This window comes from Salvelinus alpinus, chromosome 25, assembly GCF_045679555.1.
Source record: "Salvelinus alpinus chromosome 25, SLU_Salpinus.1, whole genome shotgun sequence".
Classification (NCBI taxonomy): Eukaryota; Metazoa; Chordata; class Actinopteri; order Salmoniformes; family Salmonidae; genus Salvelinus; species Salvelinus alpinus.
Window position 1 is genome coordinate 10,847,339 of NC_092110.1, and position 26,252 is coordinate 10,873,590.

General features: G+C 46.9%; 1 protein-coding gene across 3 annotated transcripts in view; it reads left to right on the plus strand.

The window, feature by feature from the left end:
• The window catches only part of LOC139553357 (disheveled-associated activator of morphogenesis 1-like), a 93,028-nt gene that overhangs the window by 42,169 nt on the left and 24,607 nt on the right, over nt 1–26,252 (plus strand). For all 3 annotated transcript variants that reach the window (XM_071365601.1, XM_071365603.1, XM_071365602.1), the window contains exons 2-4: nt 1,703–1,946; nt 21,100–21,189; nt 25,518–25,589. In XM_071365601.1, coding sequence (XP_071221702.1) covers nt 1,764–1,946; nt 21,100–21,189; nt 25,518–25,589 — 345 coding nt within the window. In that variant the 5' untranslated portion in view covers nt 1,703–1,763. The remainder of the gene's footprint in view (nt 1–1,702; nt 1,947–21,099; nt 21,190–25,517; nt 25,590–26,252) is intronic.

Genomic DNA, 26,252 nt, shown 5'->3' on the forward strand with positions numbered 1-26,252 from the left:
TTTGATACACTGCCGATTTTGCAGGTTTTCCTACTTACAAAGCATGTAGAGGTCTGTATTTTTTATCATAGGTACACTTCAACTGTGAGAGACGGAATCTAAAACAAAAATCCAGAAAATCACATTGTGTGATTTTTAAATAATTAATTTGCATTTTATTGCATGACATAAGTATTTGATACATCAGAAAAGCAGAACTTAATATTTGGTACAGAAACCTTTGTTTGCAATTACAGAGCTCATACGTTTCCTGTAGTTCTTGACCATGTTTGCACACACTGCAGCAGGGATTTTGGCCCACTCCTCCATACAGACCTTCCCCAGATCCTTCAGGTTTCGGGGCTGTCGCTGGGCAATACGGACTTTCAGCTCCCTCCAAAGATTTTCTATTGGGTTCAGGTCTGGAGACTGGCTAGACCACTCCAGGACCTTGAGATGCTTCTTACGGAGCCACTCCTTAGTTGCCCTGGCTGTGTGTTTCGTTTCGTTGTCATGCTGGAAGACCCAGCCACGACCCATCTTCAATGCTCTTACTGAGGGAAGGAGGTTGTTGGCCAAGATCTTGCGATACATGGCCCCATCCATCCTCCCCTCAATACGGTGCATTCGTCCTGACCCCTTTGCAGAAAAGCATCCCCAAAGAATGATGTTTCCACCTCCATGCTTCACAGTTGGGATGGGTTCTTGGGGTTGTACTCATCATCCTTCTTCCTCCAAACACGGCGAGTGGAGTTTAGACCAAAAAGCTCTATTTTTGTCTCATCAGACCACACGACCTTCTCATATTCCTCCTCTGGATCATCCAGATGGTCATTGGCAAACTTCAGACGGGCCTGGACATGCGCTGGCTTGAGCAGGGGGACCTTGCATGCGCTGCAGGATTTTAATCCATGATGGCGTAGTGTGTTACTAATGGTTTTCTTTGAGACTGTGGTCCCAGCTCTCTTCAGGTCATTGACCAGGTCCTGCTGTGTAGTTCTGGGCTGATCCCTCACCTTCCTCATGATCATTGATGCCCCACGAGGTGAGATCTTGCATGGAGCTCCAGACCGAGGGTGATTGACCGTCATCTTGAACTTCTTCCATTTTCTAATAATTGCGCCAACAGTTGTTGCCTTCTCACCAAGCTGCTTGCCTATTGTCCTGTAGCCCATCCCAGCCTTGTGCAGGTCTACAATTTTATCCCTGATGTCCTTACACAGCTCTCTGGTCTTGGCCATTGTGGAGAGGTTGGAGTCTGTTTGATTAAGTGTGTGGACAGGTGTCTTTTATACAGGTAACGAGTTCAAACAGGTGCAGTTAATACAGGTAATGAGTGGAGAACAGGAGGGCTTCTTAAAGAAAAACTAATAGGTCTGTGAGAGCCGGAATTCTTACTGGTTGGTAGGTGATCAAATACTTATGTCATGTAATAAAATGCAAATTAATTACTTAAAAATCATACAATGTGATTTTCTGGATTTTTGTTTTAGATTTCGTCTCTCACAGTTGAAGTGTACCTATGATAAAAATTACAGACCTCTACATGCTTTGTAAGTAGGAAAACCTGCAAAATCGGCAGTGTATCAAATACTTGTTCTCCCCACTGTACATCATGCTCTGGGAGTGACATAGACCACACCCTCAGAAGCCAAATGAATAACCTGGTTAAATGACTCCAACCATGTATTCCACTAACAATCTGTCTTGTCTCCTTCTACAGGGAGCCGTGGTGAGCGACGGTAACGTTCCCTAGAAAGGGCCCAAACCCTGGCCGCCACGCCATGGCCCCTCGCAAGCGTCCAGGGCGGGGCCTCTCCGATATTTTCTGCTGTTTTAAAGGGAGTGATCACCCGGAGATCACCTACCGCCTTCGCCATGACAGTAACTTCATCCTACAGACCATGGAGCCCTCCCTGCCCATGCCGCTTGAAGAGGAGCTGGATGCCATGTTCTCTGAGCTGGTTGTACGTACTGTCCTTGGGCTGGGCCCAATGCCATGCTGAACTGCTGTCTGTCGCTCACTCACTCACTCATTCTATTGCTCTACTCTGCTTCTCTCGCCCATTAAAGGGATACTTCGGAATTTTGGCAATGAGGCCCTTTGTCTAGTTAGAGTTGGCTTGAGAAACTACTTCTAACTTCCTTAATACTGGACACAGAGACATACAAATGGTATCTCCCATTTAATCTGACTCTGGGGAAGTAGACAAAATGCCTCATTGCCAAAATCCCAAAGTATCCTTTGAAGAGCTGCTGGTTGGTAGTTGGTTCAGCTCTACAGTATAGATGACTAAAGGGATCTTGCCATTTATGGCTTTCATTTATTATATGATTACAGTCGAATCAAAATATTTCAGGACTGTGAAGTATTTAACTAGTTTAATCATATGTGGGGATACGCGGATGGCCATGTTTGAAGGCGAAGCGGCCAGGTCTGCACTTGCTTTTCTTCAACTCTTTTCAGGGCCTGGCTGTGTGATTTGGACTCATAAATACTCACTAAGGGAGGAGCTCGCATTTGATATATTTCCTCTGAAATACTTTGTTAGCTTGTTTCCAGCATAATCAATGCTTCTTGACAGCAATATAAAGGCATTTTATTACTAGCTTGAGTACACTAAAAAGGTTGAAGCCTGCTCCCTGCAAAGACATTTGCATTTTCGTCATATAGCAGACACTCTTATCAAGAGCGACAATTAGTTTGGTAAGACAACCTCAGTAAAGTAGTTATCAGCAAAGTCAGGGCTAGTAGGAGAAGACATTACTTTTTTGGGGCGCCGTAGGATTAATTTAAGATACTCTGTGAAGAGGTAGGGTTTCAGACATTCTCTGAAGATTGGCAGGAACTTTGCTGATTTAGCGTCAGGAGGAAGCCATCTTTGGGGTGCCCTGACAGAGCATTGACTGGGCTGAGCGGGAGCTGACCCCCATAGGGGTGCGAGGGCCAAGAGACTAGAGGTGGCAGAATGGAGTGCTCGGGTTGGGGTGTAGGATTTGAGCATAGCCTGAAGGTAAGGAGGGCTAGTTTCCATTGCTATTCCGTAGGCAAGCACCATGGTCTTGTAGTGCAGGAAGAGCAGCTCTGTCTTGTCGGGGTTGAGCTTGAGGTGGTGGGCCGACATCTAAGCTGAGATGTCTGCCAGGCACACAGAGATGCGTGTTGCCACCTGGGTGTCAGAAGGGGGGAAGGTTGAGTAGTTGAGGAAATAGTTGAGTGTCATCTGCATAGCAGTGATAGGAGAGATCATATGACGGAGCCAAGTGGCTTATTGTATAGAGAAAATAGGAGAGGGCCTGGAACCGAGCCCTAGGGGACACCAGTAGTGAGAGCATGTGGTGCAGACTCAGATCCTCTCCACATCACCTGGTAGGAGCCACCTGCCAGGTAGGATGCAATCCAAGAGTGTGCAGTGCCTGAGATGCCCAGCTCTGAGAGGGTGGGTAGGAGGATCTGATGGTTCACAATGTCGAAGGCAGCGGATAAATCTAGGAGGATAAAAACAGAGTCAGCTTTGGCGGTGCGGAGAGTCTCCGTGACAGAGGAGAGCAGTCTCAGTTGAGTGAGCCGTCTTGAAGCCTGACTGGTTAGGGTCAAGAAGATCGTTCTGAGAGAGATCGAGAGAGAGTTGGTCAGAGACAGCATGCTCAAGTGTTTTGGAAAGAAAGAAAAGGCATAACGGTCTGTAGTTTTTGACGTGAGAAGGGTCGAGTGTTTGTTTCTTGAGGAAGGGAGCGACTCTGGCTTTCTTGAAGTCAGAGAGGACGCAACCAGTAGTCAGGGATGAGTTGATGAGGGGAAGTAAGTAATGGGAGGTCTCCAGATATGGTCTGGAGAAGGGAAGAGGGGATGGGGTTGAGCGGGCAGGTTGCCGGGTGGCTGGACATCACTAGTTGCAGGATTCCATCTGGAGAGAGTGGGGAGAAAGAGGTCAAGGCGTAGGGGAGTTCTGTGAGAGTGGGACCAGTGGACTCAGTAGGCTGAGTGAATTAGGAAAGGATATCGTCAACCTTCTGTTCAAAGTGGTTAACAGTCGTCCGCAGAGAGGTAGGTAGGAGGTGGAGGATTGAGGGAGGAGAAGGTGGAAAAAAGTTTCCTAGGGTTAGAGGCAGAAGAATGAAATGTAGAGTGATCAAAAGTGGCTTAATAGCAGATACAGAGGAAGAGAAGGAAGGGATAAGTTCCTCCGGAACTTTACTTTTCCTGCGTTTCAGCTCAGCTGCACGCAGCCCTATCCTGTAAGCTTGCAGTGAGTCACTCAGCCACGGAGCAGGAGGTGAGGGCCAAGAGGAAAGGGGACAGTGAGAGTCATAGGATGCGGAAAGGGAGGAGAGTAGGGTTGAAAAGGCAAAATCAGGAGACAGGAGAGAGAAGGATTTAGCAGAAGGTAGAGATGATAGGATAGAAGAGGAGAGAGCAGTGGGAGAGGGAGAGCAAAGATTGTGATGGTTGAGTGGGTAGGGTTAGAGGAGAGAGGGAGGGATAGAAGTTGTGATCAGAGACTTGGAGGGGGGTTGCAATAATACAGTGTTTCAGATGAAGGAAACTTCAGAAAACTCAGAGGCCAATGCTTCCTCTTTGTATGGTCATCACAGGGTCAACAAAGGCCCAGCGCTCATGCCTCTATAGGGATAGAGAATAGCTTCTTCCTAGTGCTCATCCTAATAACCCCAAGCTCTCTGTTATCCCCTTATTACTCTCACTATTGATCCATTAAAAGGTTAGCTGCCATGAGTGAGACATGCTCATCCTCATTTAGCTCTGCAGACTCCATTGAGAAGGGGGCCAGTGAGTGTCTGTGCAGGCATTGGCTACCAGTTCATGATGGTGCCTGTCCTTGTCCCTACCCAGCAGCAGCAGCAGCCAGCAGTACAGTCTGGCCCCTCGACTTGCAGGGCTTCCACGCGCTCCGCCGACCGAGTCAGTCGTCCCAGGCACTGGCCAAACAAGACAGAGAATCCATCTGCAGCCATTGTGTCCTGATTGGACCTCTCACAATGGGCCAAAACAGAGATGTCAAACAGTATCAGCTTAAAGTCCAGCATGGTAAACACCACAGCTCTATGCCTCAGGATGAGGGAAATATGGCTTGGGTCATATTGAGTAGGCACGAAACGGAAGAAAACTGTCAAACGGGGAGGTGCCTTAATAGACGAGGGGATGTTGCCAAGCATCCACTTAGTTCATATTTGAAAGAAGAAGAGTAATACAGGATACATACAGAGAGCTGTGTTTTGTTATTTTCTTTTAAGTTATTGATATTACTTCAAAGGTCAGCAGAAAAATTATTTAGGAAGCTCTCTCGTTATCTCTAAGTTATTTCAGTCCTCCATTCCTTCCGTCCGTCCAGTGGTGTAGTGGTGCCTGGAAAAGTGGGTACTCTAATTTTGCCAAGAATTCCTCAAATGGCCCGACCAGCAAAGGAAAGACATCCTGTCTTATTTATTTAAGAAACAGTGACATACACTCTGAACACCCTAAAATTATGAATCCCATATTGGTCTTTCACAGTCAGGCCAACCCAAGCTGTACTGTGCAAGTATGCTAATAGTAGTTCTACTATTGAAACAGGTTTTCGCTCTGAAAGTAACACTTTTTTAATAGAAAAACAACAAAATTGGATGTTCTAAGTCCATAACAATGCTTAAACCACATCACGAGACTACTTTTATTTTTGAGAGTAGTTACCCTTTTAATTCAAGTGCACATGCACCTTGCACTGTGGTTTAGTTAGCAGTGTTTCTGTAGCACATGAGTTTGCAAAACAAATGGTCACTGGATTGATGCAAATCATGATATCATTCTGCCAGGTAGGCATAAGCTACTTTGTAGCTACTTTTTGGGAAAGTCTTTCTATCTAGCAGAAGACAGTTAGGCCTATCATTAGCATCGCTATGTCTTTCCTGTTCCTTAATTGTTTGAAACTTGGACGTTTTTACTTCATATTAATGTCTTGCCTTGGTTCAAAGTAGCCTATAGCCAAAATCCCACTATAGAAATGTTGAGACAATTATTTTATAAATACTTCTATTGGTTTTCTTTCAACTTTCTTTCATTGTCTAACAGCCGAATGCATTATTCTAGTCATATTCGCAACCCATGATAGTTGTTGCATCTTTAGATCTCCCCTCTTTCTACATTTCTAACAGATATTTCCATCTCTCTCCATTAAACCGCTCGCATGTGTGGCGCGAATTTTAGAACTGTGTTCTCCCGCAAATTGCATTTTGGAACATTTGCGCAAAGGCCTACCGCAGTTTGCACAATGCTGCGCCTAAAATGTGAAGAAATAATAGTTAATCAACATTTTAGGCTAAACATTCTGTTCCTGTTCCATCAACCTTATTAATTGATACGACATATACATCCTCGACACTACTTTTATACGCGTCATGGGGATTAAGAAGTGAGTATACGCAATGCCCACTGAAAATAAGTGGGTATACGGCGTATACCCTCCACTACACCACTGCGTCTGTCCGTTGATGCACCAGACAGTTGTGTGTCTCTGACTTGGGGCTCCACACGTCTCGCCTGGATAAGATCAGGCCTGTAGCTTGGCAGACCTGGGGAAGAGCTGTGGCATCTGGCAGTGATGTTTTCTCTCTGGTATGCCTGTTGTTCACACTGAACTATCTGCTCTGCTTTAGATACTCTGTTTTGATGGGTTTTATGTTAGCCACATTTCATGCTGTCTGTTGGTCAAAACAGTTTTTTTGTGCCTTTTTTTTCACTCCTTCTCCACATCCTCCACAGTCATCACTGTGCTGTTATGGGGAGAGATAGTTGACCTGTAATAACTTACACATGAAGTTGATATATTTGCACCCAAACATATGGTTTGAGAATGAACTGAGAGGCGTTGCAGTGGATAGCAGCCGTTTTACTGGCTCCTGACCAATTCTGCTATTTTGTGTGACTGAAAACAGCATCTGGAGATCAGAACAGTGATCACTAACTGGTTTCTACTTCAACGAGTCAGCAGCTATGGACGTTCTGCACAACTCCGACACAGCATCTGGAGATCAGAACAGTGATCACTAACTGGTTTCTACTTCAACGAGTCAGCAGCTATGGACGTTCTGCATACTCCGACACAGCATCTGGAGATCAGAACAGTGATCACTAACTGGTTTCTACTTCAACGAGTCAGCAGCTATGGACGTTCTGCACAACTCCGACACAGCATCTGGAGATCAGAACAGTGATCACTAACTGGTTTCTACTTCAACGAGTCAGCAGCTATGGACGTTCTGCATACTCCGACACAAGGCCCTAATCACCGGGACTCAAAATTGGATGAGATGGCGCGAAAGATGCAGACGAGCCGGCATCCAGACCAAACTTTGTTGACAAGTAAATAAACCGCCTCTAGGTACAGTCACTAGAGAACAAACTGGACGAGCTCCGTTTGAGACTATCCTACCAACAGGACCTGAAGAATTGTAATGTTCTATGTTTCACAGAGTCGTGGCTGAACACGAAGATGAATAATATACATCTTGTTGGCTTTTCCATACATCTTCAAGACCGGTTGGCAGCCTCAGGTAAGATGAGGGAAGGAGTGGTGTGTCTGTTAACTGCTGGGGCACAATCTCGAATGTTAAGGAAGTCTCAAGTTTTTGCTCTCCTGAGTTTAGAATACCTTATGATAAGCTGCAGACCATACTATTTACCAACATATTTTTCATAGCACTCTATTTATCAATGCAAACCAATGCTGGCACTAAGACCACACTCAATGATCTGTATAGGGCCATAAGCAAACAAGAAAGTGCCCACCCAGAGGCAGCTCTTCTCATGGCCGGTGATTTTAGGTGCAGGGAAACTGAAATATGTTTTATTTCATTTTTATCAAGATATCATAAGTGAGACTACAGGCAAAACAATTCTAGATCACCTTTTCTCCACACACACAAACTTATACAAGGCTCTCCCCTGCCCTCCCTTTGGCAAATCTTACCATAACTCTATCTTGTTTCCTGCTTACAAGCAAAAACTCAAACAGGAAGTACTAGTGGTCTGATGAAGTGGATGGTAAGCTACAGGACATCCGCACTGAGCTAATGGCTAGAGCTGCCGCTTTCAAGGAGTGGGACGCTAATCCGGAACGCTTATAAGAAATCCAGCTACGACCTCTGACAAGCTATCAAACAGGCAAAACGTCAATACAAAACTAAGATCAAATCCTACTACGCCTGCGCTGAAGCTCGTCAGATATGGCAAGGCTTGCAAACTAACACTGATTACAAAGGGAAACCGAGCAGCGAACTGCCCAGTGACGCGAGCCTAGCAGACGAGTTAAATGCCTTATATGCTAGCTTTGAGACAAGCAACAATGAACCATTCATGAGCACCAGCAGTTCCAGACCATTCTCCGTAGCCGATGTGTTTTCAAGCAGACCACCATAGGTTACCTTGGCGTTCTTGGGCACAGGGACTGTTTAAATTATTTTTGCCCCATAGCCTTGAAATGTTTTGAAAGGCTGGTAATCACTCACATCAACACCATCATCCCAGATGTCCTGGACCCACTCCAATTCACATACCGCCCCAACAGATCCACAGATTACGTAATCTTTATTGCACTCCACACTGCCCTCTCCCACGTGTACAAGAAGAACACTTATTTGAGAATGCTGTTTATTGACTACAGCTCAGCGTTAAACACCATAGTGCCCTCGAAGCTCATCACTAAGCCCTGGACCCTGGGACTGAACACTTCCCTCTGCATCTGGATTTCCTGACGGGCCAACCCCAGGTGGTGAGGGTAGGCAACAACATATCCAACACACTGAGCATCAACACGGAGGTGCCTCAAGGCTGCGTGCTTAATCCCTTCTTGTACTCCCAGTTCACCCACGACTTTGTGGCTGCGCACGACTCAAACGCCATCATTAAGTTTGCTGACAAAACAGGACAGTGGTAGACCTGATCACCAACGATGATGAGACAGCTTATAGGGAGGAGGTCAGTGACCTGGCAGTGTGGTGCCAAGACAACAACCTCTCCCTCAACGTTAGCAAGAGCTGATCGTAGACTACAGGAAACGGAGGACCGAGCACGCCCCCATCCAGATCGACTGGGCTGTAGTGGAGTGGCTTGAGAGATTCAAGTTCCTTGTTGTCCACGACAACTAATGAATTAACACACACACACCAACAGAGTCGTGAAGAAGGCACGACAACGCCTCTTCCCCCTAAGGAGTCTGAAAAAATATGGTATGAGCCCTCAAATCCTCAAAGTTCTACAGCTGCACCATTGAGAGAATCTTGACTGGCTGCATCACTGCTTGTTATGGCAACTGCTTGGCATCCGACGCAAGGCGTTACAGAGGCTAGTGCATACGGCTCAGTACATCACTGGGGCTGAGCTCCCTGCCATCCAATCCTCTATACCAGCCGGTGTCAGAGGAAGGCCCAAAACATTTTCAGACTCCAGTCTGGAATCATAGACTGTTCTCTCTGCTACCGCACAGCAAGCGGTACCGAGGCACCAAGTCCGAAACTAACAGGATCTAGAACAGCTTCTACCCCCAAGCCATAAGACTTCGAAATAGCTACCCGGACTATTTATCTAACTATCTGCATTGACCCTTTTTGCACTAACTCTTGACTCATTACCTACACTGCTGCTACTGTTTATTATCTCTCCTGTTGCCAAGTCACTTTAGCCCCACCTATATGTGCATTCTGTATCTACTCGTGCCCTGTGTTTTTATATTTTACATTTATTTAACTAACGGAGGGCCAAGCAAGTCATTTAAGAACAAATTCATATTTCCAATGACGGCCAGGAAAAAGGCCTCCTACGGGTACGGGGGCTGGGAAAATATATCCAAGTTATCGTTACTCATTGTTTATTTATCCCTCATTATTATTTTTTCTATATTTTTTTTCTATTTTTCCCTTCATTGTTGGGAAGTTCCCATAAGCATTTTCCTGTTAGTCTGTCTGTTGTTTACGAAGCATGTGACAAAAAATGCGATTTGATCCAGTCCAGACAGGAATTCTGATGCATTATAGGTGTTGTCATAGAAATGGGGTGTTGTCTGGTCACGCGTAATGTAATAAATAATCCTTTGATATCCCACTTGGCAGCCGTCCTGTCTGGAATCTGTCCAATGGTATTCTATGGGATGTCAATAATGATGTGATATTGCAGGGACAATGGATGTTTGGCTGTAAGTGGTCATGATTATTGACAGACATACAGAGGGACCAGACAGCGGTATCAATGGCGCTGCAGGCTGGTTTAGATGTTGGGAACAGCAGACACATATGGATGGGCATACACACACACACACACACACACACACACACACACACACACACACACACACACACACACACACACACACACACACACACACAGCATTCATAGCTGTCCTGTATGGCTCAGTTGATAGAGCATGGCGCTTGCAAAGCCAGGATTGCAGGTTAATTTCCTTGGGCCGGCCACCCATATGTAAAATATATGCACACATGACTAAATCACTTCGTATAAAATCATCTACTAAATATAGTGTGTGTGTGTATAAACTCAGCAAAAAAATAAACGTCCTCACTGTCAACTGCGTTTATTTTCAGCAAACTTCACGTGTAAATATTTGCATGAACATAACAAAATTCAACAACTGAGACATAAACTGAACAAGTTCCACACATGTGACTAACATAAATGGAATAATGTGTCCCTGAACAAAGGGGGGGTCAAAATCAAAAGTAACAGTCAGTATCTGGTGTGGCCACCAGCTGCATTAAGTACTGCAGTGTATCTCCTCCTCGTGGACTGCACCAGATTTGCCAGTTCTTGATGTGAGATGTTACCCCACTCTTCCACCAAGGCACCTGCAAGTTCCCATACATTTCTTGGGGTAATGGCCCTAGCCCTCACCCTCCGATCCAACAGGTCCCAGACGTGCTCAATGGGATTGAGATCCGGGCTCTTTGCTGGTCATGGCAGAACACTAACATTCCTGTCTTGCAGGAAATCACACACAGAACGAGTGGCATTGTCATGCTGGAGGGTCATGTCAGGATGAGCCTGCAGGAAGGGTACCACATGAGGGAGGAGGATGTCTGCGTTGAGATTGCCTGCAAGGACAACAAGCTCAGTCCGATGATGCTGTGACACACCGCCCCAGACCATGATGGACCCTCCGCCTCCAAATTGATCCCGCTCCAGAGTACATGCCTTGGTGTAACTCTCATTCCTTCGACGATAAATGCAAATCCGACCATCACCCTGGTCAGACAAATCCACGACTCGTCAGTGATTAGCACTTTTTGCCAGTCCTGTCTGGTCCAGCGACGTTGGGTTTGTGCCCATAGGTGACATTGTTGCCGGTAATGTCTGGTGAGGATCTGCCTTACAACAGGCCTACAAGCCCTCAGTCCAGCCTCTCTCAGCCTATTGCGGACTGTCTGATCACTGATGGAGGGATTGTGCGTTCCTGGTGTAACTCAGGCAGTTTTTGTTGCCATCCTGTACCTGTCCCGCAGGTGTGATATTTGGATGTACCGATCGTGTGTAGGTGTTGTTACACGTGGTCTGCCACCGCGAGGACGATCAGCTGTCCGTCCTGTCTCCCTGTAGCGCTGTCTTAGGTGTCTTACAGTACAGACATTGCAATTTATTGCCCTTGACACATCTGCAGTCCTCATACCTCCTTGCAGCATGCCTAAGGCACGTTCACGCAGATGAGCAGGGACCCTGGGTATCTTTCTTTTGGTGTTTTTCAGAGTCAGTAGAAAGGCCTCTTTAGTGTCCTAAGTTTTCATAACTGTGACCTTAATTGCCTACCATCTGTAAGCTGTTAGTGTCTTAACGACCGTTCCACAGGTGCATGTTCATTAATTGTTTATGGTTCATTGAACAAGCATGGGAAACAGTGTTTAAACCCTTTACAATGAAGATCTGTGACGTTATTTGGATTTTTACGAATTATCTTTGAAAGACAGGGTCCTGAAAAAGGGACGTTTCTTTTTTTTGCTGTGTGTGTGTACACACTACCGTTCAAAAGTTTGGGGTCACCTTGTTTTTGAAAGAAAATTCACATTTTTTTTGTCCATTTTAAAATAACGTCAAATCGATCAGAAATATAGTGTAGACATTGTTAATGTTGTAAATGAGGATTGTAGCTGGAAACAACAGATTTGTAATGGAGTATCTACAAAGGCGTACAGAGGCCCATTTATCAGCAACTATCACTCCTGTGTTCCAATGCCACGTTGTGTTAGCTAATCCAAGTTGATCATTTTAAAAGGCGAATTGATCATTAGAAAACTCTTTTGCAATTATGTTAGCACAGCTGAAAACTGTTGTTCTGATTAAAGAATCAATAAAACTGGCCTTCTTTAGACTAGTTGAGTATCTGGAGCATCAGCATTTGTGGGTTCGATTACAGGCTCAAAATGGTCAGAACTTTCTTCTGAAACTGCTCAGTTTATTCTTGTTCTGAGAAATGACGGCTATTCCAAACTAGACACTCTAATGTACTTGTCCTCTTGCTCAGTTGTGCACTGGGGCCTCCCACTCCTCTCTCTATTCTGGTTATAGCCAGTTTGCGCTGTTCTGTGAAGGGAGTAGTATGGACAAAAAATATACTTTTCTTTCAAAAACAAGGACATTTCTAAGTGACCTGTAACTTTCGAACTGTTGTGTGTGTGTGTGCACTGAGTATACTAAACATTAGGAACACCTTCCTAGTATTGAGTTGCGCCCTAGTCTATGAGCCTAATTAGGGCATGGGTGGGCCTTGGAGAGCATACGCTCACCCACTTGGGAGGCAGCCCCACCAACAGGGGAGCCAGACCCAGCCAATCAGAATGAGTTTTTCCCCACAAAGGGGTTTTATTACAGACAGAAATAACCCTCAGTTTGATCAGCTGTCTGGGTGGCTGGTCTCAGACGACCCCATAAGTGAATAAGCCGGATGTGGAGGTCATGGTCTTGCGTGGTTACACGTGTTCTGCGATTTGTGAGGCCGGTTTGACGTACTGACAAATTCTCTAAAATGACATTGTAGGCGGCTTATGGTAGAGAAATGAAAATGTAATTCTCGGGCAACAGCTCTGGTGGATATTCTTTCAGTCACTATGCCAATTGCACGCTCCCTCAACTTGAGATGTATGTGGCATTGTGTGACAAAACGGCACATTTTTGAGTGGCCTTTTATTGTCCCCAGCACAAGTTGCACATGTGTAATGATCATGCTGTTTAATCAGCTATGCCTCCCCTGTCAAGTGGATGGATTTTAATTGCAATGGACACATGCTCACTAACAGGGATATAAAAAAAAAAGTACACAAAATTTGAGAGAAGTGCTTTTTGTGCGTATGGAACATTTGTGGTGTTTTTATTTCAGCTCTTGAAAAATGGGACCAAATATACAGTTCATTCGTAAAGTATTCAGACCACTTTTCTTTTCCCACATTTTGTGACGTCAGTCTTATTCTAAAATGTATTGTGGCGTACAGAAGGTCAGCCACCAGGGGGAGACTCGTCGAGGGCTGGTGACAGACGGCGTATACGTCACGATGCGATGACCATCTGCTGGACGTGCCAGGTCTCGACGGGCTCTCCGGCCAGGACTAATTGGGGCTGATTGGGGATTGGTGTGTAATCAAAGGCTGATTGCTCACCAGCTGTACAAGTCCCATAAAGCTGCCAGAAGGGCAGCACACAAGGGAGAGACTGGGGGAGAGAAGGACTCCCGTATAGTTGGGAACGGTACCAGAGGTAACAGGAGGGAGTTCAGTTTTGATCCCCACAGGCTACAGCTAGACCCGGAGCCCAGAAGACGGTATCCCGGAGAGGGTCTCTTGGGGGAGACCTTTTCTTTTGGCCGATTATTTTAATAAACACCTTTGAAACTGAGCTAATCCTGCTCTGTGTGTCTGATCTGTGTAAACGTTTTGACCCAACCCCCTGCGGGCAATCTGACAACGTGGTCAAATCAGGGATGACTTTTACTCAGCATGGACGAGTTGATAGCTCAGTTCATCCGAGCCCAACAAGCCCAGCAGGCGGTTCAGGAACGAACGCTGGAGGAACAGCGGCTACAAAACGTCCACCTCATTGAGGAAATCAGGAAGTTACAAGGAGGAGCGTCTACTGAATCACATCCAAACCCATTTTTAATCAAGCTAACAGAAGATGACGACATCGAAACCTACCTCTGTACGTTTGAACGGACAGCACTACGGGAAGGATGGCCTAGGCAGAAGTGGGCCAGTCTCTCGGAGAAATGCCCAAAAGGCGTATTGGGACCTGAATGATGAACAGGTGGCTAACTACTACAGACTCAAACGGGGAGATACTCAGCCGCTACGGGTACAGCCTGGCCCATCGGGCTCAGCTATTCCACAACTAGAGTTTTGCAGCCGACACATCCCTCCCGAGTCCAGATGAGCGACCTACTACGCGTCACCAGGGGATGGCTCCTAACCGACGTACCCACCCTCTCCATCCTAGACAAAGTGGTCCTGGATCGCTTCCTACGGGCACTACCCCACGACATGAAGAGGGCAGCGAGTCTATGCGCGCCCCAGACCTTGGAGGGCCTCCTGGAAGCAGTGGAGACGCATCAGAACACTCAGGCTCTGCTGAGTGGTAGCCGGGCTGAGTCGGCGACCCATTCAAGAAGTCGGAAGGACAGCCCCACTGCTGGGTACCCTGAACCAACAGTCGGCAGGGCCAAAGGACCGCAAACCCTTGTAGAGACGGCTGGGGTAGGGCCGACATGCCACCGACGACCCCAGGTTGTTGGAGACCAAAGGAGTTTTGAGTGTGGCACCCATGTGCACATGGCCTGGAATTTCCCGGCTTGAGAGGAGTCGATGGCATCTGCAAGTCCCAGAAGCGAGGTGAGTCATGCAGTGAACTACGTCACCTCCTGTTGGGCACACCACGAATCAACTGAACCCATGGTCCCGGTGAAGGTTGACAGACACAACACGGAAGCTCTATTAGACTCCGGAAGTATGGTTACCCTTGTAACCACGGGCCTGCTGAACCAGGAGACCGAATGGAGTAGGGAGATGTCCATTTGCTGTGTTCACGGGGACACAAAGCGGTATCCAACCGTATGGGCCAACATTGTGACGCCACAAGGGAACTGCCAGATGATGGTGGGTGCAGTACCAGAGTTGCCGGTACCTCTCCTAGTGGGACGAGATTGTCCACTGTTCGCGGCCCTGTGGGGGCACGAGCTGAGGAAGAAGGTACGAGCCGTAAGAAGATGAGAGCGAGGACGACCCATCGCCTGTGTGGCCCGGAAGCAAACGGTTGACCAACCTGCATCTACGGGTCCGGGGAACCACGGGAGGAAGAGCCTCCCCCTCCTCGATTTCGAGGGGCCAGTCGAGACACCCCCTGGGGGCCAACTGAGGGGACAATTCGGGACGGCCCAGTGGGAGGACCCTAACTTGAAATCCGCCGCAGCCCAAGTGATAGCGATGGATGGACAGCTACTTCTGGGGGTGAGTGACAGGCAATACTCCCATTTCCAAATCAAGAATAACCTTTTGTATCAGGTGTCGCGCCAACGGGGAACTTCGAGAGGTATTGTTGCTTCCCCGACGGTACGTGGGAACTGTTCTTCAGCTGGCCCACATCCACCTGTTGGGGGCGCACCTGGGAATGGAGAAGACCCGGGAACGGATCGCCGCCCAGTTCCACTGGCCCGGGATGAGGAGGGCCGTGGAAAACTACTGTTACAGCTGCCCGGAGTGTCAAATGACTGCCCCAAAGGCACACTTCCGAAACACACTGGTCCCCCTACTGATCATCGGGGTGCCCTTTGAACGCATCGCCATGGACATAGTGGGACCCCTGGTAAAAACAGCATGAGGACACCGGTACATCAAGCCAATCAGAATGAGTTTTTCCCCACAAAGGGGTTTTATTACAGACAGAAATAACCCTCAGTTTGATCAGCTGTCTGGGTGGCTGGTCTCAGACGACCCCATAAGTGAATAAGCCGGATGTGGAGGTCATGGTCTTGCGTGGTTACACGTGTTCTGCGATTTGTGAGGCCGGTTTGACGTACTGACAAATTCTCTAAAATGACATTGTAGGCGGCTTATGGTAGAGAAATGAAAATGTAATTCTCGGGCAACAGCTCTGGTGGATATTCTTTCAGTCACTATGCCAATTGCACGCTCCCTCAACTTGAGATGTATGTGGCATTGTGTGACAAAACGGCACATTTTTGAGTGGCCTTTTATTGTCCCCAGCACAAGTTGCACATGTGTAATGATCATGCTGTTTAATCAGCTATGCCTCCCCTGTCAAGTGGATGGATTTTAATTGCAATGGACACATGCTCACTAACAGGGATATAAAAAAAAAAGTACACAAAATTTGAGAGAAGTGCTTTTTGTGCGTATGGAACATTTGTGGTGTTTTTATTTCAGCTCTTGAAAAATGGGACCAAATATACAGTTCATTCGTAAAGTATTCAGACCACTTTTCTTTTCCCACATTTTGTGACGTCAGTCTTATTCTAAAATGTATTGTGGCGTACAGAAGGTCAGCCACCAGGGGGAGACTCGTCGAGGGCTGGTGACAGACGGCGTATACGTCACGATGCGATGACCATCTGCTGGACGTGCCAGGTCTCGACGGGCTCTCCGGCCAGGACTAATTGGGGCTGATTGGGGATTGGTGTGTAATCAAAGGCTGATTGCTCACCAGCTGTACAAGTCCCATAAAGCTGCCAGAAGGGCAGCACACAAGGGAGAGACTGGGGGAGAGAAGGACTCCCGTATAGTTGGGAACGGTACCAGAGGTAACAGGAGGGAGTTCAGTTTTGATCCCCACAGGCTACAGCTAGACCCGGAGCCCAGAAGACGGTATCCCGGAGAGGGTCTCTTGGGGGAGACCTTTTCTTTTGGCCGATTATTTTAATAAACACCTTTGAAACTGAGCTAATCCTGCTCTGTGTGTCTGATCTGTGTAAACGTTTTGACCCAACCCCCTGCGGGCAATCTGACAACGTGGTCAAATCAGGGATGACTTTTACTCAGCATGGACGAGTTGATAGCTCAGTTCATCCGAGCCCAACAAGCCCAGCAGGCGGTTCAGGAACGAACGCTGGAGGAACAGCGGCTACAAAACGTCCACCTCATTGAGGAAATCAGGAAGTTACAAGGAGGAGCGTCTACTGAATCACATCCAAACCCATTTTTAATCAAGCTAACAGAAGATGACGACATCGAAACCTACCTCTGTACGTTTGAACGGACAGCACTACGGGAAGGATGGCCTAGGCAGAAGTGGGCCAGTCTCTCGGAGAAATGCCCAAAAGGCGTATTGGGACCTGAATGATGAACAGGTGGCTAACTACTACAGACTCAAACGGGGAGATACTCAGCCGCTACGGGTACAGCCTGGCCCATCGGGCTCAGCTATTCCACAACTAGAGTTTTGCAGCCGACACATCCCTCCCGAGTCCAGATGAGCGACCTACTACGCGTCACCAGGGGATGGCTCCTAACCGACGTACCCACCCTCTCCATCCTAGACAAAGTGGTCCTGGATCGCTTCCTACGGGCACTACCCCACGACATGAAGAGGGCAGCGAGTCTATGCGCGCCCCAGACCTTGGAGGGCCTCCTGGAAGCAGTGGAGACGCATCAGAACACTCAGGCTCTGCTGAGTGGTAGCCGGGCTGAGTCGGCGACCCATTCAAGAAGTCGGAAGGACAGCCCCACTGCTGGGTACCCTGAACCAACAGTCGGCAGGGCCAAAGGACCGCAAACCCTTGTAGAGACGGCTGGGGTAGGGCCGACATGCCACCGACGACCCCAGGTTGTTGGAGACCAAAGGAGTTTTGAGTGTGGCACCCATGTGCACATGGCCTGGAATTTCCCGGCTTGAGAGGAGTCGATGGCATCTGCAAGTCCCAGAAGCGAGGTGAGTCATGCAGTGAACTACGTCACCTCCTGTTGGGCACACCACGAATCAACTGAACCCATGGTCCCGGTGAAGGTTGACAGACACAACACGGAAGCTCTATTAGACTCCGGAAGTATGGTTACCCTTGTAACCACGGGCCTGCTGAACCAGGAGACCGAATGGAGTAGGGAGATGTCCATTTGCTGTGTTCACGGGGACACAAAGCGGTATCCAACCGTATGGGCCAACATTGTGACGCCACAAGGGAACTGCCAGATGATGGTGGGTGCAGTACCAGAGTTGCCGGTACCTCTCCTAGTGGGACGAGATTGTCCACTGTTCGCGGCCCTGTGGGGGCACGAGCTGAGGAAGAAGGTACGAGCCGTAAGAAGATGAGAGCGAGGACGACCCATCGCCTGTGTGGCCCGGAAGCAAACGGTTGACCAACCTGCATCTACGGGTCCGGGGAACCACGGGAGGAAGAGCCTCCCCCTCCTCGATTTCGAGGGGCCAGTCGAGACACCCCCTGGGGGCCAACTGAGGGGACAATTCGGGACGGCCCAGTGGGAGGACCCTAACTTGAAATCCGCCGCAGCCCAAGTGATAGCGATGGATGGACAGCTACTTTTGGGGGTGAGTGACAGGCAATACTCCCATTTCCAAATCAAGAATAACCTTTTGTATCAGGTGTCGCGCCAACGGGGAACTTCGAGAGGTATTGTTGCTTCCCCGACGGTACGTGGGAACTGTTCTTCAGCTGGCCCACATCCACCTGTTGGGGGCGCACCTGGGAATGGAGAAGACCCGGGAACGGATCGCCGCCCAGTTCCACTGGCCCGGGATGAGGAGGGCCGTGGAAAACTACTGTTACAGCTGCCCGGAGTGTCAAATGACTGCCCCAAAGGCACACTTCCGAAACACACTGGTCCCCCTACTGATCATCGGGGTGCCCTTTGAACGCATCGCCATGGACATAGTGGGACCCCTGGTAAAAACAGCATGAGGACACCGGTACATCCTGGTAATCGTAGACTATGCCACCCGGTATCCCGAGGCCATTCCCCTACGTGCGGCGGTGTCCAAGGGAATCGCTCTGGAGCTGTTAAAACCTCTTTAGCCGGGTGGGCATCCTGAACGAGATCCTGACAGACCAAGGTACTGAGTTTATGACCCGCCTAATGAAAGATTTGTGTGCTCTCCTGCAGATCAAGCAGGTCCAAACCTCCGTCTTTCACACACAGACGGATGGGCTCATCAGGGCGGTTGAATAAAACGCTCAAACAAAATGCTGTGGAAGGTCATCGAGCAGGACGGGAAGAACTGGGACCAGCAACTACCCCACCTAAATCTTCTCAATCCGAGAAGTACCCCAGTCCTCCATGGGGTTTTCCCCTTTCAAACTCCTCTACAGGAGGAGGCCACGCGGCCTACTGGACCTCGCCAAGAAGGTGTGGGAAGCCCAACCGACCTCCTTATGCAGCGTGGTAGAGCACGTGGAGATGATGAGGGAGCGGATGACAGCCATATGGCCAGTCGTGAGGGAACATATGGAGAAGGCCCAACGCGCCCAAGCCCAGGTCTACAATCGGGGACCCCAGCCCTGAGAATTCCAGGTGGGAGACAGGGTGTTGGTCTTAATCCCCACGGCCGAAAGTAAGTTCCTGGCAATATGGCACGGGCCCTACGAGGTGATTGAGAAGCTGGGACCTGTCAATTACCGCGTACGGCAGCCCGGGAGACGGAAACCTCCCGAAATGGCACGAGAGGACAGCCTTGGCCGTGTTATGGTCGGGATGCCAACAGTACCAGTGGTGGTCCCGAGCAATGAGGACCTCGACCCGGCCCAGAAGCAAGAGCTCAGGGAGCTCGTCGATCGGAACACGGCGGTGTTCTCCGAGAAGCCAGGCCGCATGACCCTCATTGAACACCACATCCGTACCCGGCCCGGGGAAATGGTACGAAAGAGGCCATATCGGATTCCGGAGGCCCGAAGGAAGGCCGTGAAACAGGAAGTGGAGGTTATGCTGAGGATGGGGGTCATTGAAGAGTCTCACAGTGCATGGTGCAGCCCCATCGTGTTGGTGCCCAAACCGGACGGTAGCCTGTGCTTCTGTAATGATTTCCGCGGTGTGAATGGCATAAGCTTGTTCGACGCCTACCCCATGCCGAGGGTGGATGAGCTCATCGACCGCTTGGGAAAGGCCCGGTACATCAGCACCCTTGACCTGACCAAAGGATATTGGCATGTACCGTTGGCAGCCTCCTCCCGGGAGAAGACGGCGTTTTCGACACCAGACGGATTGCATCAGTACTGTCCATATTTGAGATTTTTGGTTCCAACCGCCCTGTCTTTGTGAGACGCAGAGTAGGTGAGCTGATGATCTCCGCATTTGTATTTCCCACCGTGAAGCATGGAGGAGGTGGTGGGATGGTGTGGGGGTGCTTTGCTGGTGACACTGTGATTTGTTTAGAATTCAAGGCACACTTAACCAGCATGGCTACCACAGCATTCTGCAGCGATACGCCGTCCCATCTGGTTTACGCTTATTGGGAAGATGTTTTTATTTTTCAACAGGACAATGACCCAACAGACCTCCAGGCTATGTAAGGGCTATTTGACTAAGAAGGAGAGTGATGCTCCAATGCTGCATCAGATGACCTGGCCTCCACAATCCCCCGACCTCCACAATCCCCCGACCTCAACCATTTGAGATGGTTTGGGTTGAGTTGGACTGCAGAGTTAAGGAAAAGCAGCCAATAAGTGCTCAGCATATGTGGGAACCCCTTCAAGATGAAGCTGGTTGAGAGAATGCCAAGAGTGTGCAAAGCTGTCATCAAGGCAAAGGGTGGCTACTTTGAATAATCTAAAATATATTTTGATTTGTTTAACACTTTTTTTGGTTACTACATGATTACATATGTGTTATTCCATAGTTTTGATGTCTTCACTATTATTGTATAATTTGATCAATCTACTTCCCATCTTACTCACAAAACCAGTTTGAAGTCAGAAAGCGAAAAATATATATATTTAGAGAAATCACAATGCCAAGATCATTCAAAAACACTATCAGCTTAAAATGATCGTAATACAGGTTTCACATCGATCAAGAAATATTTAATAGTCCCTCTTACCACAGGTTCGTGACAGTGTCAGGCACAGAGATGCCTAATAACCCTCTAACACAGTACTATGTTCCTCTTTCACCTTGCAGGATGAGCTGGATCTGTCAGGGAAACACCGGGAAGTCATGTTTGCCCTGCCAGCTGAGAAGAAATGGCAGATGTACTGTAGCAAGAAGAAGGTAAGTTTAAGGCCACTTGACTAGTAGTTAGTATTAATGTAACCTCATGTGTTTTGTTTCTGTTTGTATTGTGTCTGCGTGTGAGAGAGAGTGTGTGTGCATCTCTCTTGCTCTCTGTGTTTGTTAGCTACAGTATCCAGAGGGAATGTCTGCTGAGTGCTGCTAGTGTGTGGGAAATATTTTCAATTGAAACAAATGAGAGCGGGAGGGACTCAACACAAGCCCCCCCCCCCCCCCCCCCCTCCCCTTCCAATCCCCACATCCATCCCCTTGCCCCAATTCCGTTGAGTCAACACATCAAAGCCCTCCCCTAGTGTTGCAGCACTCTAATAGGAAATTAACCCTAACGTTGGAGTTGTGCTGTTCCTCATTAATGGATTGGATACATTTCCTGGAAGGACGTTCTCATCTGTCCTGGCCGACTATAGCTGATAAATATGTGAATACAGAATCCTGGCTGTCTTGCCAGATTAAAGTACACACTGAGGTCCAGCCTGAATTTAAAATGGTGAGATTTTTTTTTTTTTAATCCAATCTATACCCAATAATAACAAAGTAAAAACATGTTTTTAGAAATTGCAAATGTGCTGAAAATGAAATACAGAAATATCTAATTTGCGTAAGTACTCACAGTCCTGAGTCAATACATTAGAATCATCTTTAGCATCGATTTAAAGCGATGAGTCTTCCTGGGTAAGTCTCTAAGAGCTTTCAACACCTGGATTGTACAATATTTGCACATTATTCTTTTAAAAAAATCTTCAAGTTCTTTCAAGTTGGTTGTTGATCATTGCTAGACAGCCGTTATCCAGTCTTGCCATAGATTTTCAAGCCGATTTAAGTCAAAACTGTAACTAGGCCACCAAGATGTTGTCTTGGTAAGCAACTCCAGTGTATATTTGGCCTTGTGTTTTAGGTAATTGTTCTGATGGAAGGTGAATTAATCTCCCAGTGTCTGGTGTAAAGCAGACAGAACCAGATTTTGCCTGTTTGCTCTATTTTGTTTATTTTTATCCCCAAAAACTCCCTAGTTTTTATACCCTTAACATGATGCAGCCACCACCATGCTTGAAAATATGAAGAGTGGTACTCAGTGACGTGTTGTGTTGGATTCAGGATATGAAGTTCATTTTTTTGCCACATTTTTTGCAGTTTTACTGTAGTGCCTTATTGAAAACAGGATGCATGTTTTGGAATATTTTTATTCTGTCATTTAGGTTGGTATTGTGGAGTAAGTACAATGTTGTTGATCCATCCTCAGTTTTCTCTTATCGCAGCCATTAAACTCTGTAACTGTTTTAAAGTCACCATTGGCCTCATGAATCAATCCCTGAGCAGTTTCCTTTTTCTCTGGAAACTGAGTTAGGAAGGAGGCCTGTAGTTTGTAGTGACTGGGTGTATTGATACACCATCCAGTGTAATTAATTATGGTCAAGGGGATATTCAGTGTCTGCTTTTCTTTTTACCCATCTACCAATAAGTGTCCTTCTTTACGAGGCATTGGAAAACCTCTCTGGTCTTTGTGGTTGAATCTGTGTTTTGAAATTCACTGCTCGATTGAGGGACCTTACAGATACAATTGTATGTGTGGGGTACAGAGATGAGGTAGTCCATTCAACTTATGTGACTTGTTAAGCACATTTTTACTCCTGAATTTATTTAGGCTTGCCATAACGAACGGATTTAATACTTATTGACAGCTTTTCATTTATTTTTTATTTGTAAAAATTTCTCCAAACATAATTCCACTTTGACATCATGGGGTTTTGTGTAGGCCAGTGACACACTATCTCTATTTAATCCATTTTAAATTCAGGCTGTAACACAACTACATTTTGAAAAAGTAAAGGTGTGAATACTTTATGAGGGCACTGTAAACTAGAGGGTTTTATCTAGAGAGGCGTTACATGGAATTGACTTAATAAAGGAGAGGGTTTGACTGAATGTGAGTTCCCCCTGGTCTGTAACAGCTCTGTAAGTGGTTGGTTTCTGTTGTCTGGCATGTCCTGCACTGTAAGATCTCGTTAAGAGAGAGTGCTGCCATAGAAACACCAATGCAGCTGCTGTCTGTTGATCAGTAGGCAGCTTTCTTCGCAATGGTGGGCGCCGAGTGGCATGGCCAGTAGCCAATGGCAGGTGCAGGGCCCTCTGAGCCCAGGTAGCTTATACACTTCCTGTTTTTTACATTCCATTTCCTGTCCAGCTTACGCTCCCTCATTGTTCCATTACCGGGGTCAACGTCTTGTCTCATTAACTGCGTGGATCTCACCTTGTTTGGGATCCAAATTGAACACTGCTCTGTTTTTCACTATTGTTGATCAGACTAGTGAAATTAAGCAATATTCAGTTGGGATTCCAGGGTAGATCTCATCGTCAGTTGGTCGGAACCTTCCAGCCATGATAACTGCCAAGGTGGTCAATGTGGGGTAGCAAGTGCTCTGTGTGCGCTGTGTACGCTGTGATGTCTTACTGACCTACAAAGCTTACCAGTCTTCCAGTAAGTACTGGGAGATATAGCAGCACAGTGCTACATTTCACAAGAGGTCACTACTACTGTCCTCATTCCTGCTGACCCACTCCTTAAGTCGTCCGCATGCTTCCCAGCTGAAACATTTCAGAAGAATTTGTGCATATATTATAACACCATTTTGTGATGTTTTTGACTTCGGTGAGTTTTTTTTCCAGCTGTTCGGGCACACATTTTTTCTGGAGGCAAGCCCAAATTCTGAGCCAAAGTCTACGTACCTTAATCGGTGATTAGACAACAGTAGGGATTCTTCAATAAAGTTTTCACGCACTATTTTTTCTTTGAGAAATACTGCACCAAACATCATAGATGTAAAATTGCACCACTAAGATCTCATCGGCAAAAACATCAAAATTAATGACCGATTTCTTGAGTTATCTTGGATTAATACGGACTGTTTTGAGGAAGTGTATACTGGCTACGGCATCTCAAAATGGACAAACAGTACTATTTCCGCTTTTTTCTTGTTTTTCAAGCGAAGGTCTTTTAAGAGAGTATGCAAGCACTCTCGTTCTGTGTGGCTGGTTGAGTACGGCTAGGCACCAACCAAACTGAAGCATACTTTTAAAAAATAAAGATCTACTAAACCCAACTATTTTAATAAATTCTGCTGTCTGAAATATAGCCACCTCTGAAATATAACCTGGTTTCATCCTTATCTCATTGCTCATGTGATGAGGATGGATGGGAATCTGGGTAACTAACACCTCATCAGGGAGAGAGGGGGAGTGCTCCAGCTCCTTTGTTTTCACAGATTTATAGACCCCTTTAATGGGATATTGTGTTGACCATTGCTAAGCCTGTGAGAAAAGCCACACACTCATTTCACTAGCCCAGTCTTTTTTGTGCTGGTGTTAGTGTTTGGTTTTTTAGTCTGGGAAGCTTTGGGAAGTGTGGGTGGGCAGCTCACCCAGTAGCCCATTAAATCTGCTTACCTAACCACTCCCGTGGGGACCCAATAAAGGCTTCAATTATGAGGTGCCAGGGGACTGGACAGTATACGCAACTGGGACAACTGGGACGCAACTGAACAGGAAGAAAGAATGAATAGAATCATTTCTCTTTTGAAATGATTGTGGAAGAATGTTTGAAAGAACTTGTGCATTGAATGCTGGGCTTGATCCTGGTCAGTGTTGGCCAAACGTACGCTGTGATTTAAAGAGGAACAGTAGCAGATTATAGCCTAAACATAGAAAATGACCCAATTGCAGTAAATGTACGATGGCATTATTTCAGATCATTAACCTTTATACAATACAAATACTACCATCTGTTGAGAACCCGTAACTAAGGAGGGAAAAGGCATGTACTGGACATTACTCTAGACTGTTCATGCTCAGCCAAAACCTAAGACAAAATGGACGACTTGAGCCTGCGATACACAGGGGATTTATAAGAATCCCTGAGATTAGGCTGCACAGCAACCTTATACATTCTGTGAGACTGAGAGCCAGGTGAGAACCAGAGAGTACATATCTGGTGTGGTTGTTATGATCCCAAAGGGAGACTAGGCTGGAAATGAATGAGGGCAGTCCAGCTCACACACTCCACTGTCACTGGAAGAAGTTGAGCAGCAATTACACGCTAGTGGGTCAGGTTATATAGGGGTCATAAGGCCTTGGAGGTATTCTCTGTTCTCAGGCTATGCACTACTTTTCAATACAGGGTTTGGGTTTTGTCTGGATAATGCTATGATGACATGATGGTCAAGGGAAATATATTAAAAGTTTATGTGGTGTGGAAGGAATGTGTGTGTGTGTGTTTTATGTAACCCTTTGTCTGTCTGTCTTTTCCGTTTCAGGAGGGAGAAGAGAGCAAGGGTGCGACTAGCTGGCCAGAGTTCTATATCGACCAGTTGAATTCCATGGCTGCTGTAAGTATCCTTCTCCCCTCATCAAATACCCAACCTGTACTTGGCAAATATAGCTAACATTGCAGATGCAAAACAATAACACACAACAACCAACCATGCAGACATGCTGTAGTGTAGACAGAGCCATGTGATTTTGGTGTTGCACTAGCCACTATATAGAGTAGACCCTCTACTTTATGGGTATCTCTCCTTGTAAAAGCTTATGGTCTGATGCTAAATCTGTGGAAAATTTGAGTAAAACAAATAGATTTGACCCCCTAGTTTATAGTTTTGCCTGGAGGGTGGGGGGGTCTGTGTGTGTCTCTTATAATGCTACGTATTTCTCACATATGTAAATAACTGTGAAACCCTCACAGTTTATATTAGGCAAATCTGCAGTATAATAATGACCTTTTATTTAACCTGGTAAGTTATTGAGAACATATATTTTTAAAATTATGAGCTGAAAAGGCTTGTCCACCTGAACATGCACTATTTGACAAGCTGATGACTTTAATCTATGGTCCCTTAATGGGATCTCACACCCTGGAGTTGTGTGTTAAATCTCCACATACTTCCTCTGGTTTGGAGGTAGTAGTCCTGGGGGGGATCCCTATAGGCTAATTTAGGATGTTTTCACAGGGCAGTGGAGTTACAGTAGCACTAGGGCTGGCAGGTGTGAGA